This window comes from Lolium rigidum, chromosome 5 (assembly GCF_022539505.1).
Source record: "Lolium rigidum isolate FL_2022 chromosome 5, APGP_CSIRO_Lrig_0.1, whole genome shotgun sequence".
NCBI lineage: Eukaryota > Viridiplantae > Streptophyta > Magnoliopsida > Poales > Poaceae > Lolium > Lolium rigidum.
In genome coordinates this window covers 71785135-71800683 of record NC_061512.1, presented here as the reverse complement: position 1 = coordinate 71800683, position 15549 = coordinate 71785135, and the positions used below count along the sequence as shown (strand labels likewise).

At 45.5% G+C, this 15549-nt stretch overlaps 1 protein-coding gene across 1 annotated transcript; it reads right to left on the bottom strand.

Annotated features, from left to right (window-relative positions):
- Positions 1 to 11909: 11909 nt before the first annotated feature.
- Positions 11910 to 15156, bottom strand: LOC124653673. The gene is made up of 8 exons (XM_047192744.1): positions 15120 to 15156; positions 13759 to 13885; positions 13582 to 13651; positions 13124 to 13229; positions 12824 to 12932; positions 12457 to 12695; positions 12151 to 12261; positions 11910 to 12031 (listed from the first exon to the last, which is right to left on the bottom strand). The coding sequence occupies exons 2-8, from the start codon at positions 13867 to 13869 to the stop codon at positions 11953 to 11955; spliced, it is 825 nt and encodes a 274-aa protein (XP_047048700.1). The 5' UTR covers positions 13870 to 13885; positions 15120 to 15156; the 3' UTR covers positions 11910 to 11952.
- Between the last annotated feature and the right edge of the window lie 393 nt (positions 15157 to 15549).

Sequence of the window (15549 nt, the reverse complement as noted above, 5' to 3'; positions counted from 1 at the left end):
AATCCCTGGTGTTGCGCCGCACTACATCCCGCCGCCATCAACCTTCAACGTGCTTCTTGGCTCCTCCTGGTTCGATAAACCTTGGTTTCTTTCTGAGGGAAAACTTGCTGCTGTGCGTATCATACCTTCCTCTTGGGGTTGCCCAACGAACGTGTGAAATACACGCCATCACCTGCCAAAACTCACCGGCGAGCAGTGGTTAAACAACACGAAGAGCCGGGAGACTCCCAAGACCGCTTAGTGGGCCCTGGCGCCTCGCGTCGTCCCGCAAAGTCCCAGCACACGTCCTGGCGGTTGCAAGGGCGTGCCCCCTGACCTATACCTGATCAGGAAGGTGTTGGATTGCTTCAGCTAGTCTCCTGCATGGTAGACACGTAAACATTAAATACGAGCCCGATCGGCTCTCAGGTTGCCCTATGGATCGGCTCAAAGAGCCGATCGCCCCATGGTTCACGTTGGATTTACGATGACATGGGGATCCTGCTTGATCAAAACAAAGCTAAACCAATCTACGACAGTTTAGGGTTTTCACCGCATAACCGGAACATCCTACGCGTAGTTGGGCCTAGCAGATACGAAAGATGATGGAAACTATCCCTAAAAGAGGCCTAAAAACCAACGTTAAGTCAATTCCCGGAACATCCCTTATAGGAACGGTAAAACAACACCTCACGCACTACCGGATCATCCAACCCCAGCATAAGGCCTAATCATGCGGATATTAAACTAATCCTTGAAACAAGGAGCAACTATAACAGATTGGATCTACTAAGTAACGAATAAGCAAGGTGCTGCCCTTACACCTATTCAGGTGTAAGGACAGCTAGACATCGAGGGACGGCATTGCTAAGCAAATATGCATAAGAAAAGCATCAATGCAAGCCCCAAGACACCTACGATAAATAGTGCTACTCGCCATCAACAACGCTTCAACACGAGTAACACAAGGTAATCGAATAAACGTGTACTGCCTAGATCGCAAGATGCGATCTAGGCAGCATGATGCTTACCCGGAAGAAACCCTCGAAATAAGGGGTGGCGATGCGCTTGGTTTGTGTTTGTTGTGAACGTGATTGTCCTCCTTTCTCAATAAACCTAGATACATATTTATAGTCCAAGGGACTTTCTAATTCGGAAGTACACCTGACCGTGTACGAACCAAACTCTATCTTCTAATTCTAAATACGATCTAATAATATACAGATACACGGGCAATTTAGCCCAAACTCTCGTGCGAGGCCGCTTCAGATATTCTCCACGTGCATCTTCTTCAAGCCCATCTCAATTACGGCCCATCTCCTGATTTGGCCAAAATCTGGTGATAACACAATCTTTCTTGTACAAGGCCGGTTCGGGAATATTTTCCATGCATATCCTCTAAACCCACTTAATCACGGCCCATCTCCAGACTTGGTTAAATTCTGGTGATAACACCATGTTGAGTGAATTCAACTCACCCCACAACTTTTGGGGAGAAGCCATCTCTACGGCCGTCCACTACTCCAACCGGCTCTTCCTCCGTCCCCTCCACAACAAAACTCCATACGAGCTTCTTACCGGTAACAAGCCTAATGTCATGTACTTTCGTGTCTTTGGATGCAAGTATCTTGTTAAGAACAACAAAGGAAAGCTCGGTAAATTTGAATCTAGAACCATAGAGGGCATATTTGTTGGTTATGCGGAGAACTCTCACGCCTATAGATACTACAACCGGTCCACTGGGACTATTGAAGTATCTTGTGACGTGGAGTTCTTGGAGGATAATGGCTTCCAAGTGGAGCAAGTTGTTCCATGTGTTGCAGGTAATGATCATGATCCATCTAGTTCCATTAAGCATATGGGCATTGGACACATCCGGCCCATAGAAGTTCATAATGATGATGGAGTAGAAGTATCAAGCACGGCTCAAGTGGAGCCTAGCTCAACTCAAGACGAACCATCAAGTGCAACTCAAGAACCATCCTCCACTCAAGATGAGTCACATTCCGAAGAACAAGAAGAAAGTTCTCATTCCATTGAGCAAGACCATGATGATGATCAAGAGACATCCACAACTCATGATCAAGCTCAAGTGATCCCTCATGATCAAGTACTAGCAAGGGATGAATTCATTGATCATGAAGGAACCATTCGGAAGATCAAGGCCGCTACAAGGGCAAGTGACATGAAAGTAGATCAAGTCCTTGGTAGCATCTCAAGAGGAGTGGTAACTCGTAGACACCATGCATTACTTATCACTTATTGTCAACACCATGCTTTTGTGTCTAGTTTTGAACCACTCAAGGTACATGAAGCCTTGGTTGATCCGGATTGGGTAATTGCCATGCAAGAAGAATTGGAGTGTTTCACTCGTAATGAAGTATGGTCTCTAGTTGAGAGACCCAAAGATCATCGCATCAATGTTATTGGGACCAAATTGGTATTCAAGAACAAGCAAGATGAGAATGGCATTGTCATACAAAACAAAGCAAGGTTAGTGGCGCAAGGGTTTGCCCAAATAGAAGGTATGGATTTTGAGGATACCTTTGCGCCGGTAGCCCGTCTTGAAGCTATTCGTCTTTTGCTTGCATTTGCATCTTTCCACAATTTCAAACTATATCAAATGGATGTGAAAAGTGCATTTTTGAATGGTCCTCTAAAAGAAACCGCATATGTGGCTCAACCCCTGGGTTTCGAAGACCCATGCCGACCCAACCACGTGTATTTACTCCATAAGGCACTCTACGGTCTCAAGCAAGCTCCACGTGCTTGGTATGAGTTCCTTAGGGATTTCTTACTACATGATGGGTTTTGCATGGGTACGGTCGATTCCACCCTTTTCACCAAGCGGGTTAAAGGGGGTGGCCTATTTATATGTCAAATATATGTTGATGATATTATCTTTGGTGGAACTAACCCCAATCATAACAAAGCTTTTGAGCTATTGATGACTAGGAAATTTGAGATGTCCATGATGGGAGAGTTGAAGTTCTTCCTAGGCTTCCAAGTGAGGCAACTTGCAAAAGGCACTTTCATCTCTCAAGAAAAGTATGTGAAGGACATGCTCAAGAAATTCAACATGACCAATGCAAGCCCAATGAAGACACCCATGCCCGTAAAGGGGCAAGTTGGCTCATGTGACGGTGAGAAGGATGTGGACATAAAGGTATACCGCTCCATGATAGGATCCTTGCTCTACCTTTGTGCCTCTAGGCCGGATATCATGCTAAGTGTAGGGATGTGTGCTCGTTTTCAATCCGCTCCCAAGGAGAGCCATTTAATGGCGGTCAAACGGATTCTAAGATACCTTGTTCTCACTCCTACTCTCGGGCTATGGTATCCAAAGGGGTCAACCTTTGAACTCATTGGCTATTCGGATTCCAATTGGGCCGGTGATAAGGTTGACCGGAGTCTACCTCCGGGGCTTGCCAATTTATTGGCCGGTCATTGGTGAGTTGGTCATCCAAGAAACAAAACTCCACCGCTTTATCCACCGCCGAAGCCGAATACATATCCGCGGCATCTTGTTGCACTCAATTGTTATGGATGAAGCAAACCTTGAAAGACTATGGTGTGTCTCTTGGTACGGTGCCTCTTCTTTCTGACAATGAAAGTGCAATTAAGATCGCCAATAACCCGGTTCAACATTGTCGCACCAAACATATTGACTTTCGCCATCACTTCCTACGTGATCATGTTGCCAATAAGGATATTGATCTCACTCATGTGGGAACAACCTACCAATTGGCGGATATTTTAACTAAGCCTTTGGATGAAGCCCGCTTTGTTAACTTGAGAGGAGAACTTGGTATTCTTGATCCTAAAAACTTGGATTGATTAACTTCTTTCACTATATTCTTGCATTTATCTTGCTATCTAGCTTAGAGGCATAGCACATGTGGGGATAGTCATCCTACCATGTCTTGGTAAGATGCATACCTATGTGTGCAACATAAATAGACCCAATGTCATTATATGGACCCAAGCATGTCTCTTCGCGGTCTCATGACATTTGCGCTTTCACATAGGGGGAGTAATCCTCCGCCCCTCATTGAGCCTTCATTACAACTTGATTTGACTATAGAAGGCCAAATGATCTTATTGCAAAACTTAGTTCAAAAATGAATTATGATTCTTGATATATACTTCGAATCATGTCCATTGTTGCTATTTACATCTTGTTTGGATTTTCTCTCCAATGGGTATGCCTAAAGAACTTTGTGTTTCCTACCCCATGTCTATGCTCATCTCATCATCATCTATCTATCTATATGTACATGTCATCATCTGAGCATTCACACACACTTACACAAAGCATAGGGGCAAAACGAGGCAAAAACGAGACAAAACTGGGTGGCCGGTCTGCGGCCCGGTTGGACCGGCCTCTGGGCCGGATCAGCCGGCGCCTGGTCCGGTCGACCGGGCGCCCGACCGGCCGCGCGGCCTGTTATGTGTGGCAGAGGATACACCTTGGGGTCTTCTTCCTCATTACCCCCAACTCCCACACCTCCATTGCCGCCGCCCCCATCACCTCCACCAAGCTCTAGGGCCTTCCCACCACAAGAATCCCCCCAAACTTCACCAAACTATAGATCGGGCCCCTTGGAACATCTCCACCAAAGGATTTGGTCCCTCTCAATCTATTTTGGGAAATCTTGGAGTTCTTGGGTTTCAAGCCCTACCTAGTGTTCTTCTTGCTCTCTTGATCAAGGAGGACCATGTCTTCGGGTAATGTGATCTACCTTTCTCCCTATTCTCTAGTCCTCATCACACATTGCAATTTCTTGACAAGATTTTGGGAAATTTTAGGGTTAGGGTTAGGGTTTGTAAGTCCTCATGCCTTTAGAGAGTCTCACAACACAATGCACTTACTCCACTCTATTGCTATAATCTATATTCAAGTTTATGAGTTTTTGCATGATTTTGTGGTAGAAAATCTAGGCACAACTTCACAAATCGACAGATCCGGTCACCAGCCCGGTCAACCGGCCGCTCAACCGGCCGGCCCGGCGTGCGGCTCGGTCAACCGGTCCCCAACCGGTTCGTCCGGTCTGCTGCCCGGTTGGACCTGCCTGTGCGCCGGATCGCCCAGTTTTCGCACAATCTCATCAATACACTTGGATATATGCTATGCTTTTTTGGCTTCCCTCTTATTGATGACATGTACACTTACCCCACTGCTATTCTCGCTCTATTCTCGCATTCACAAGTAGTTGGAGTGGTGAGGGACGTGGCACTGTTGCCAAGAGAGGACGGACTGGTGACATTCCTCCCCGCAGTTCTAGTAGTCGCGTACCTCCTCAAGTTCATCAAGGTACTGACATTGGCAGCTCAGCTGGGGGTAGGACCAAGTCAGTTGGTGGCAAGAAAAAGGATAAGCATGCCGCCCAAGAGGATGATGAAATAGTGCCAAATTTCAATGTTGGGAATGCAAACTGTGTTGAGTGGCAGGAAATGAGGACGGTGAATCCGTATCGCTTTGAGCAACAGACTTACTCTCGTGGGGACAAGTTCTTCTGGACCAAGACACAAGCAGCCCTATGGGATGGTTTCTATGATTCTCATGAGTTTATGAAGAATGGTGATCTTGTGATGCCCAAGGCCATCAATCTCGACGAGCTTGCCTTGCATGAAGCCACAAAGTATCGCTTTGTGGTTGAAACCTTGAAGGGTATGGGACTATATGACCTTGTGTGCCTAAAGCCCGATGATGAACAAGAGGATCCTACCTTTTGTCCTCTCCTAGTCCGTCAGTTCCACTGCACCGTTTTCTTCCATGATGATGCGGACCGCACCATCACCTGGATGACTGGCAAGGAGAAGTACTCATGCACCTACTCTCAGTTCCGTGCAGCCATGGGTTGTGATGGTGACAGTGCTCCAGGGTACAAGATTCATTCACGGTCTAAGCTTACTAAGGGTGACATCTCCTTCTGCTATCCTACGAACCCTACACCTGGACCTCCTACTATCTCTGGGATGTACTACTCATATCTTGTCCTTGCCAAGATGTTCCGTGAGAGCCTCATTAGCAAGTCTGGCGACACCAGTGAAGTCAGGAACTATCACCTAAATCTGATGTACTATTGTCATCTCGACGGGGTAAGGAAGATCGATGGGCTGTGATCTTATTCACCGTGAACCGAAGCGTGCGAGTTATGGACCGCATGACTCCCAACTATGCTCAGTATGTTCAGCGGCTCATCAACTACATTGTTCCCGCTCCTCTCAACACTCTTGGAGAAAGAGTCATCATGGACCCATTCAGGATCCCCACTCAGGAGGCCACTCGTCCGGACGTTCCCTCCATGATGCCCTCCACTGAGCGCCGTTCCAAGGAACACCATGATCATGATGCTAGCTCCAACTACTCTCGGCGCCCCAAGCATGGTGCCGCTCGCTTCTTCTCCAGCATGTGGCAAATGTGCAAGAACACCAATGATGTTGCACATCAGAGCCTTACTGTGAACCAGGAGACACGGAGGCAACAGAATGAGTTCATGGCTTCACGGAACCACCTTGTTCCTCCTTCTGGACCGGAGATGGAGCATGTGGTTGCACCTCAGTGGGAGATGCCTCTCCTTACCGATGAGATGATCCAGAACTTCGACTTCTCCATGTATGCTCATGGTAGCCTTCCTCCTAGGACTGCTCGTGCTCCTACTCCTACTGCTGATGATGGTGATGAGGATGAAGGTGATGAGGCTGCACGCGATGATGGCGAGAGCTCCTACTCGACCGGGCATGAGTTCTATTGATGGGTGCGATAGCATCTCTCCTCTTTTCTTCGCCTTTTTGGTGTTCCGATGCCAAAGGGGAAGAAGAGAGTAGAGTCTAGGACCACGGGGTTCTTTGATTGTCACAAGCCATGGGAGTTTCTTTATTTGGATTTTATATGGCTTGTGCGTATTTGCTTTGATTTCTCAAGAACCATTTGCTACTTCGAATAATTCATGTATGGATGTGTATGGACGACTATTATGTGTGCTACTCTATGTTAGGATGATTATGTGTGCTATGCTTATATATCTTGATATGCACATCTCCATACCATTCTTGTTTCCTAAAGATATTGGGGGAGCTTCTCATGTTCCACAAATGGTGCACTTTGCATTCAAACGCAAATTCTCCAAGTGCACACATTATGGGGGAGCCGTCGTAATATCTTATATGGAATCAAGGTTTAGAGCTTATCATAATATCTATTTGTGACTCTAGCTCGGTTTGTCATCGTATACCAAAAAGGGGAGATTGTAAAGGTATTTTACCCTTATCCATTATTTTGGTAACAATGACACCGTGCTAGAGTACTTGGCCTAATATGTTTATAAGGATAATCTCAGGTATTAGGCAAAGAGGCATAAATGGTGTATCAAAGGAACAAGAAGGCTAAAGGAGACCCCCCACTTCAACAACAATCGAAAAGGGGTCTACAGCAGAAATCTGGTCTGCAGCCCGGTCCAACCGAACTACAGACGGGCCAGTCCGGCGTGCTGCCCGGCCAACCGGTCGCCAACCGGGGCGAGTCCGGCGCACGGTCCGGTCGACCGGTCGCCAACCGGGCTCCATACGAGGAACCAACAGATCCGGTTGCCGACCGGTCAACCGGCCTACCAACCGGAGAGTCCGGCGTGCGGCCCGGTCGACCGGTCGCCAACCGGGCGCCAACCGGGCGCCAACCGGAGGAGCTCCAGGACGACGCAAAGGGCATCCGGTCGCTGGCCCGGTCAGACCGGCCTCACCACCGGGCAGTCCGGTCTGTGGTCCGGTCAACCGGGTTTGTCGAGAGAAAAGCTGAGGTGGCAAGTGACCAACGGCCATATTTCGAAGAACACTATAAATAGGCCTTCTCCTACCTCTGAACAGTTAGGCACTACACTACAAGTTGTTCTTGAGCTCTCTCTCTTACTCCGTTGCTAGAAACACCAAAAGCCTCAGATCTCCCTCCTCCTCCACCCAAACTCAAATCCCTCCGGGGAATCGTTAGAGGAGGACATGATCTACCGTTCTACCAAGCCAAATCTCATTCCCCTTGTATTCATTGAGAAGCTTTCTTCCTAGGGTTCTTTGGAAACCCTAGGTGGGCAAGAGGAGTCCGGAAGCATCCGGACTGTGGATTTGCTCCGGGCAAGATTGTGAAGGTTTGGAGGCTACCTCAAAGTCTACCACAAGTGGGTGAGCTATTCCTTCGTGGGATAGGCTCCGGAGAATAGGGTGAGCCTTCGTGGCGCGGGGAATCCTTCGTGGGACCTCCACTCCTCCAAACGTGACGTACCTTGTTGCAAAGTAAGGGAACACGGGAATACATCCTCGTCTCCGCGTGCTATCGGTTATCTCTAACCGAACTCCTTACTTGTGATTTAATCGCCTGTGAGAGCCTTCGTGCTCGAGTTAGTTGTATCCTCATATAGGTTGCTTCACCTAGTTTGCATTAGGCTCACCTTTATATTCCGCAAAGCCTAATATTGCAAAGAAAGAATTAAAATCTGTAGAAACCTATTCACCCCCCCCCCCCTCTAGGTTTACCATCTCTATACTTTCAACTACAGAAAAACAATCGAGTCCAAAGTGGCTGCAGATGAAAAGTGGCATACCTCCGTTAGGAACAACAAAAATTGGGGAAGCATGGGCGTTCGCCGCCGCGCCGAAGCGAGCAAAGATCCTTCGAATTAATTTCTTTTATAAAGGACCTCAAGCAGATCTTCAGCAGTAATTTCTTTTATTTGGAAAAAATAATATTATTACCTTCTTCTGTGGATCGCTTCACATCTGCAGCACTAGTTTTTTTGGCACCAGTTCTTCAATGGTGAATGTGATCTTTTTCACTATCATCGGGGACAAATACTCCACTATTCATTGTTTATTTATTCAAGAAATACTACTAATTTCTTCTATTGATCGCCTCACGGTCACCATGAGAAAACTAATGCCTTCTTCCACAATAACTTCAAAAAAAACACTTCATTATTCATCGCCTCTTTTATTCGGGGAAAGTATTACTACCTACTTTTGTTGATCGCCTCACTACCACCCTATTCAAAGCCTTTTTATTCCATAAATACTACTAAATTTTGTTGATCACCTCACAATCACGAAATAGTACTACTTTTTCACAACAATTTGGGAAAAAATACTCCATTATTTGTTGTCTCTTTTATTCAAAGAAATATTATTACCTTTTTTTTATTGATTGCATCAAAAACCTTCTTTTATTTATTGCCTCACGGTGATCGTAGAGGCATACTCCACTATTTATCGCCTCTCTTATTTGATATAAAAATACTGACACCTTCTTTCACACCAACTTCAGAAAAATACTTCATTATCCGTGGGCTCTTCTTTTTGGGACAACGCTATTGACTTTTATATTCGCCTACTGATCATCCTATGGGAACGGCCGTGCCAAGGATTCCTAGTAGGCGTCCCCTAAACGGCAGTACCAAAAAAATTAAGGTAACTTAAACTTAAAATTTCATTTAAATTTGATATATTTTACAAGGTTTGAATGAAATTTACCTAAAACAAAACCCCTAAACGGCAGTGCATTTCGGCGCTTCCTAGCACTCCTTGGGGCAGAGGAGGTAGAGCCCGTCGCGAGGCGGCTGCGGCGTTGGCAGCCATGCTGATCACGAAAGGATACGTCACGCAAGGTCAGATGCTTCCTCCTCTTCACCTCGCACTTCGGGGCAAGGTACGCGATGGGGAGGATCACGGTGCATTGACACCAGCGAGTGCAGTGCGAACCGCGAAGACGACGAGCGTGATATTGTCCTCATCAGTTCCCACTACGGTGTGGTGGTGGACTGGTTGATCACATCCATCGCCTGATAGAGTACGACAGGGGTAAGCAATATAGACTGTCGACTACGGTGACACGGTGTGGTGATGGACTGGTTGTATGTGACTGCTCCATGGTCCATGTGATGGCCCGTTGGGGCATGGCTCCTGAAGCTAACTATATCAGTGCCCTAGCTAAGAGTCAAACGAACAAAACGATCACAAAATGCACACCAGATAAATGGGATATAAGCTAAAAGCATAGCGCTACTGCATAACGAAGAGGAATTCTGAAGGCGGCGAGCATTTACAGAAACACTACTTGACTAAGCATCTTCAAGTTCCAAGAAAGATTTCTGAAGGCATAATATTCCGCATAGCACAGAGGAATTCTGAAGGAATAGAGACACTACACGACTGACAGACTGAGCATCTTCCAGATCCAATATCAGGAGCAGAAAACGAAGTGCGTAAATCCAACATCAAGTGGCAAAATCTCCTAAACAGTTACCAGGAAGAAGCAATACGAGAGAATAAGTGGGCCGACTACTCCTACGCATGTTATATCATCATCCTACATAGTGGCAAAGGTATCACATCGAGGCACCGTCTTTGCAAAATAGGAAACCAACTAGCACTGCACGCTTCGCAACCCAGGAGCTCTCTCTTCTCAATCAAAACTCACAACTGCAAGGAGCTAGGCATTGTTGACAGAGGCAGGAGGATCTTCATTGATCTCCCTGCTGGTTCCACTGGAAGTTTCACTGGCACTTGATTGGGCCACTGGCATGGCAGCGGGCGGAGCAGGAAGAGGAAGAGGAATCCTGGCAGCAGGCTTGAACTGAACCAGTATCACGGTCATGTTGTTCTTCGACTTAATGCAATGATCAAGAAGCCCCTCACAAATGGTACGCAGATCTCTCGTCCCCTGCGTTGGTTGACACAGCATATATGTGAGTGACAATCCTATCAACAAATGCATAAATGAAAACATGCTATTGCTATATGTACTTCAGTTGCAGGCTTTACGTATCAATCAACTGTCAAATAGCCAAGTAGATCATTCATGCGCTTGAGCAGATAGATTCTAAATAGTCTTTCATAACAACTTCTCATCGGTAGGATTTTTTTTTTTTTACTTTAGCGACAAGAGGGAAGAATGACTGAATGAGTACAAGAAAGGCTTACACTTGCTAACTTCTGGTGTACAAAATTCACCGCGCCCTGACTTGACAACATATCCCTGAAACAGGGGGGAAACAGAGACGTGCAATTTGAATTCTGTAGTACGAATGACCTTACTGAAACATAAAAAATGACTAAATGGGACATGGTGACTGAGTTCACTCTTGTATTAGTTTTAGCATTTTCCAAGCTGAGCAGAATGCTACAAGATATTCCACAACTTAGAATGATTCTTATCAGTGTAAATGATTCATCAAGTGGTAAGATTGTTAACCAAGCTCTTGCAAGATGAATGAAGCATACATTTCCAAGTAGCTAAGGTAAGATTGGCACATGTTCCTGAACTTCAAGTCCCCCAATATAAGAAACCAAACAGAAAAGAACTAAACATGCGATCACGTAGCATGAGCTCAGAAGCTACCAGTACAGGCCACAACAAGTTTAACTGAATCAAAATGTAAAAGACGCTCTGGATATATTCTTCTGTCCTAAAACATGCAAGACAACCATCATTTTGGAGTAGATTTATTCTGGACGAAAATTTACACTTAAAGGGAAGCAAAATAAAGTAACCACTTCAAAAAAAAGGAACCGAGGACTAACCAGATGCCTTCACTTGCTATAAGAAGAAACTCAGTATCATCCGTTATGACCGCCTAGCAAAAAAGGGCAATTTCCATCAGAAGACACCCATGGAAACAATTTATACTCCACTTGTAACACAACTAAATTACAAACTTACAGTGCGAATGTCAGGATTGCATGTCACCATTTGTTCTGTAGCACGCAAACAGTTTGACTTGAAATTGAAATCGCCTGAAATACAAGTAGGCAAATTGTCAATTATAATGAAATGCAGGGAGTAGATAGATTGCAAGTATGCATTTGACCAAAAAGAATCAAATAAGATTATACCAATAGATCTAGACATGGCTAGATCCCCATTAACACGATAGCTGCCTGTCTGAAATCTTTTCTCTCCTGCACACATAAAATATTTCCTATCCCTGGTTACTCGCCCTCCAGCATTTTGAATTCTCCGACTTTCATCCGGAAGGTTTGGTTTGTGATCGGTGGATAAATCCATTGCCTTTGGATAAATGGAGAAAAGGACTTTTAGGCACCCACTGAATGCATTTATTATGACGAAAGAGCTGAACAATTAGGTGCCATCTACCTAGACATTTGATAAGGGAACAGTAACTATACCTGACCATTCCTTGAGAGTACGCAGCGAGAATCACCAACATTTCCAACAATGATCCGGTTTCCTCTAATGAGAGCCACAGAGGCTGTGCTTCCTTCAGAGTAAGGGGTTCCCTGAAATGAAAAAGTTTCCAAACTAAATTATACGAAAACCAATTCCAACTCTTATATGGAATAAAAAAAATAGTGACAGCCAGTGAGAGCAAACAACATTTTCTGTGTGCCCTTTGATAAAGAAGCAAACAACTGCAAGAATGAATGACGAATTCGAGCACACGGAAAGAGGTGCAGCTATTTCTCATGTCATACCTTGATTCTGGGAATATGATAAGTGATAACATCCAAGGTACAATGACCAACGAGAACTTAGGAGCATTTGACCTCCAGCTCATGAACCAGGCACTCAACATAACAACTACTCCAACTTCCAACTCAAAAATTGGATAAAGGAGTAATATGTATACCACTTCCAATTCAAAAGCATATCTCCAGAGAGTACCATAGTGCAGTAGAGCAGCCTCCATATTCCATATCACACCAATTGACCCCTTCCATGTTCGTTTTTACAGATTATAGTATGAATATTATCCAAGCGATACAATCTTAGTTAACTTCTTCAAAAGCTTGATACTGAAGCACATTAATTACTTGATAATTAATTTGGAGGAAACCATACCTTAACACAAGCAGGAGCCTTGAGACAATTTAGCAAATTGAAACTAAAACGGCGGCGGGGTTTAGCTAATGCCCTCCATTCATCATCTTCTCGAAGCTGCTCATCCATTCTGAAACATTTGAGCAGGAACAGTGATTGCATATTTCACATTTGCACATGAAACATGCCCAACCTTCATTTCTATGAGAACAAGACACCTATGAACAAACAGGTGTAATATTGACACTTTCACCTTTGACAACTGAAAAAGGATAAAACTTATGGAGCCTGAGATATATGTACATGATTTAGTTAAATGACCTGAAAAACACGTGCCCCACTGCATCATCCAGATTGTTCTGATAATCTTCATCGTGTAGAAGCTCAGTATGAAATCGGTTCGCACAATACAGTGCAACATTAGCTCCTGAAACAGATAATATATTGCTAAGTCTTGCATCGTCATATAAGTATATAAGAGAACAGGAATGCGGAATAAACAGAATGTGCATAGAAGCTTATATTCAAAAGAATGTGATGAACACAACTATCTGAAAATCCCTAGGTATCCCTGCAATGATACACTCAAACACAGTCATGACATACACCCCTCTGTCAATGAAAGATCAGAGGAATGATTTGATTATTCCTCACAAGTCACAGCACTTGAGAATACAATAATCACAACTCCAGCACATGAAATATTTGCCCCATCACAACGATGTCATAAGTTGAAATGTTTCGATTTGGTGTAACAAGATGAGAAATGAAGATCAAACCTCCATGGCCATCATAAACACCAAAGAATGATGTGGACCCGGTAAGATCTAGATCTAGGACAGCTGCACTCTGAAAAACAACAAGATTGAAAGTCAAGCTTGAGATTTAACCACAATTACTTGTTAGCCGATAAAAAATGTTTGTGAAGATGTACAAATTAGTGCAACATTACTCACAGCATCTTCCATGTACGAGCACAATCCTTGCATAGATGACGTGGCATACTTAATTCTGTCATTCTCGTTTCTAAGAGTAGACTTCACAAGTAAAGATGAGGTTTGACCCATTGCAGGGTTTGCTTTCCTGAAAGATTAAGTATGAGTATAGTAGTCTAAGAAATGATATCCAAAACGAAGAAGAAGAAGAAAAAAACTAGCAACGAAGATAACTGAATGTACTGGCACTGACAGCATGACAGATCGTTATATGCCAGAAAACTTGATTGGTAAAGGGTTAAGTAGCTCCATCATGTTACTGGACGTACAGATTGCATCCTGGGATGCTTATATACTATGAGGAAATCGCATTCTCCTAACAGAATTACACAAGAACCAAATACACGAAACTGAACCCGTCTTACTAATCGTTATACTATGCTTTGCACCGAAGATCTTACACAAGAAGCAGACCACACCAAATACTAAGTGTATACAAGGTTCAGAAACTCTCAAATCATACTCCAAGTGGGTGAACAAACGAGACACGAACAGACGGTAGCAAGAGTGCACGATCTCATCAAGGAACCACTCAACTTTAAACATCAAAGCGACATAACAAAATGGCCACAGTAAGAAAACCTGAAACAGATTTATTCAAGAAGGAAAGACTCGACAGATGTTCGATGGTCCACAGAGCCTACAGGCTACAGATAATTTTGCCGGTATTGTACTGGCAGTTAATTAGCAAGACAAGGATCAAAAGGCAAAGGAGAGACAATAAGTTGGACTAAGAACATTTGATTTAACGGCAAGGAACATCGATTAGGACGGATAGAGTTTTGGATCAGAAAGAGCAACGATAACAAGAGGGGTCGATAAATATGGCTTCGTCGCAGAACAGGAATGGTCACGAGATGCTGACAAACCGCGCTCTCGAGTGCTCTGCTCGATGAGTAGCCCACGAAGCGGAAGAAGCGCACGAGTTTTGGGTCGAAAACAGCAACGATAGCAAGATCAATCGATGGGCGCGCGTCGTCGTGGAACGAGATGGGTCACAGGACGCTGCTGACGCGCCGCGCTCTGCTCGATGAGGATGAGTAGCCCAGGAACCGTAAGAAGCAGAGGAATCTCGCGAGCTTTGAATCGAAAACAGCAGCAATAGCAAGCGGAATCAATAAACATGGCCACAGGACGCTGGCGCGCCGCGATCAGTAGCCCGCGAACCGCAGGAAGCAGAACACCTCGCGAGAACAGCAACAACAGCAAGAGGAATGGACAAACATGGCGTCGTCGCGGAACAAATTGCTCGATCAGTAGCGCACGAACCAGAAGCGCGGGAGAGGAGAGGGGAGAGGAGAGGGGAAGGGGACGACGATCACCTCTCTCACCTTTCCTCCGCCGCTCTTCCTCCTGCTTCTGCTTCTGCGTCTGCTCGGAGTCGGAGAAGAGAGGAGAAAAGTTTGTTGCGACGGTGCAGTTGCATGCGGTGCGGCAGCAAATATACAGCTCGCCTGGCGGCCAGCCAGCCAGGCAGGCGAATTTCTTTCTCGCACGGAATTTCTTCTGGGACCCACCACTGGCGCGTCCCCTGCCCTCCGATCGCCATCCGAGCCTGACGTGGCGGATCGGACGGCCTCAGATGAGCCGTCGCGCGGCTCGTGTCCCAGGGACCAGCCGCCGCCGCCTGATCAGGACGGACGGCTCTGATGCGCGCGCGTGACGTGTCTTCCGTACGCCGCCGTCGCGCCTCTCGCCACCCGCCGTCGATGGAGCTCCAGGGGTCCCCGCGCTCGCCGTCGACCCCTGCTT

Bases quoted from the DNA above. Each gene is read 5' to 3' on its own strand.
- LOC124653673 (XM_047192744.1), bottom strand. From the start codon at position 13,869: ATGGGTCAAACCTCATCTTTACTTGTGAAGTCTACTCTTAGAAACGAG. The intron at 13,652-13,758 runs GTGAGTAATGTT...GTTGTTTTTCAG, and splicing joins GCTCGTACATGGAAGATGCT to AGTGCAGCTGTCCTAGATCT. The intron at 13,230-13,581 runs GTTTGATCTTCA...TATCTGTTTCAG, and splicing joins TGTTTATGATGGCCATGGAG to GAGCTAATGTTGCACTGTAT.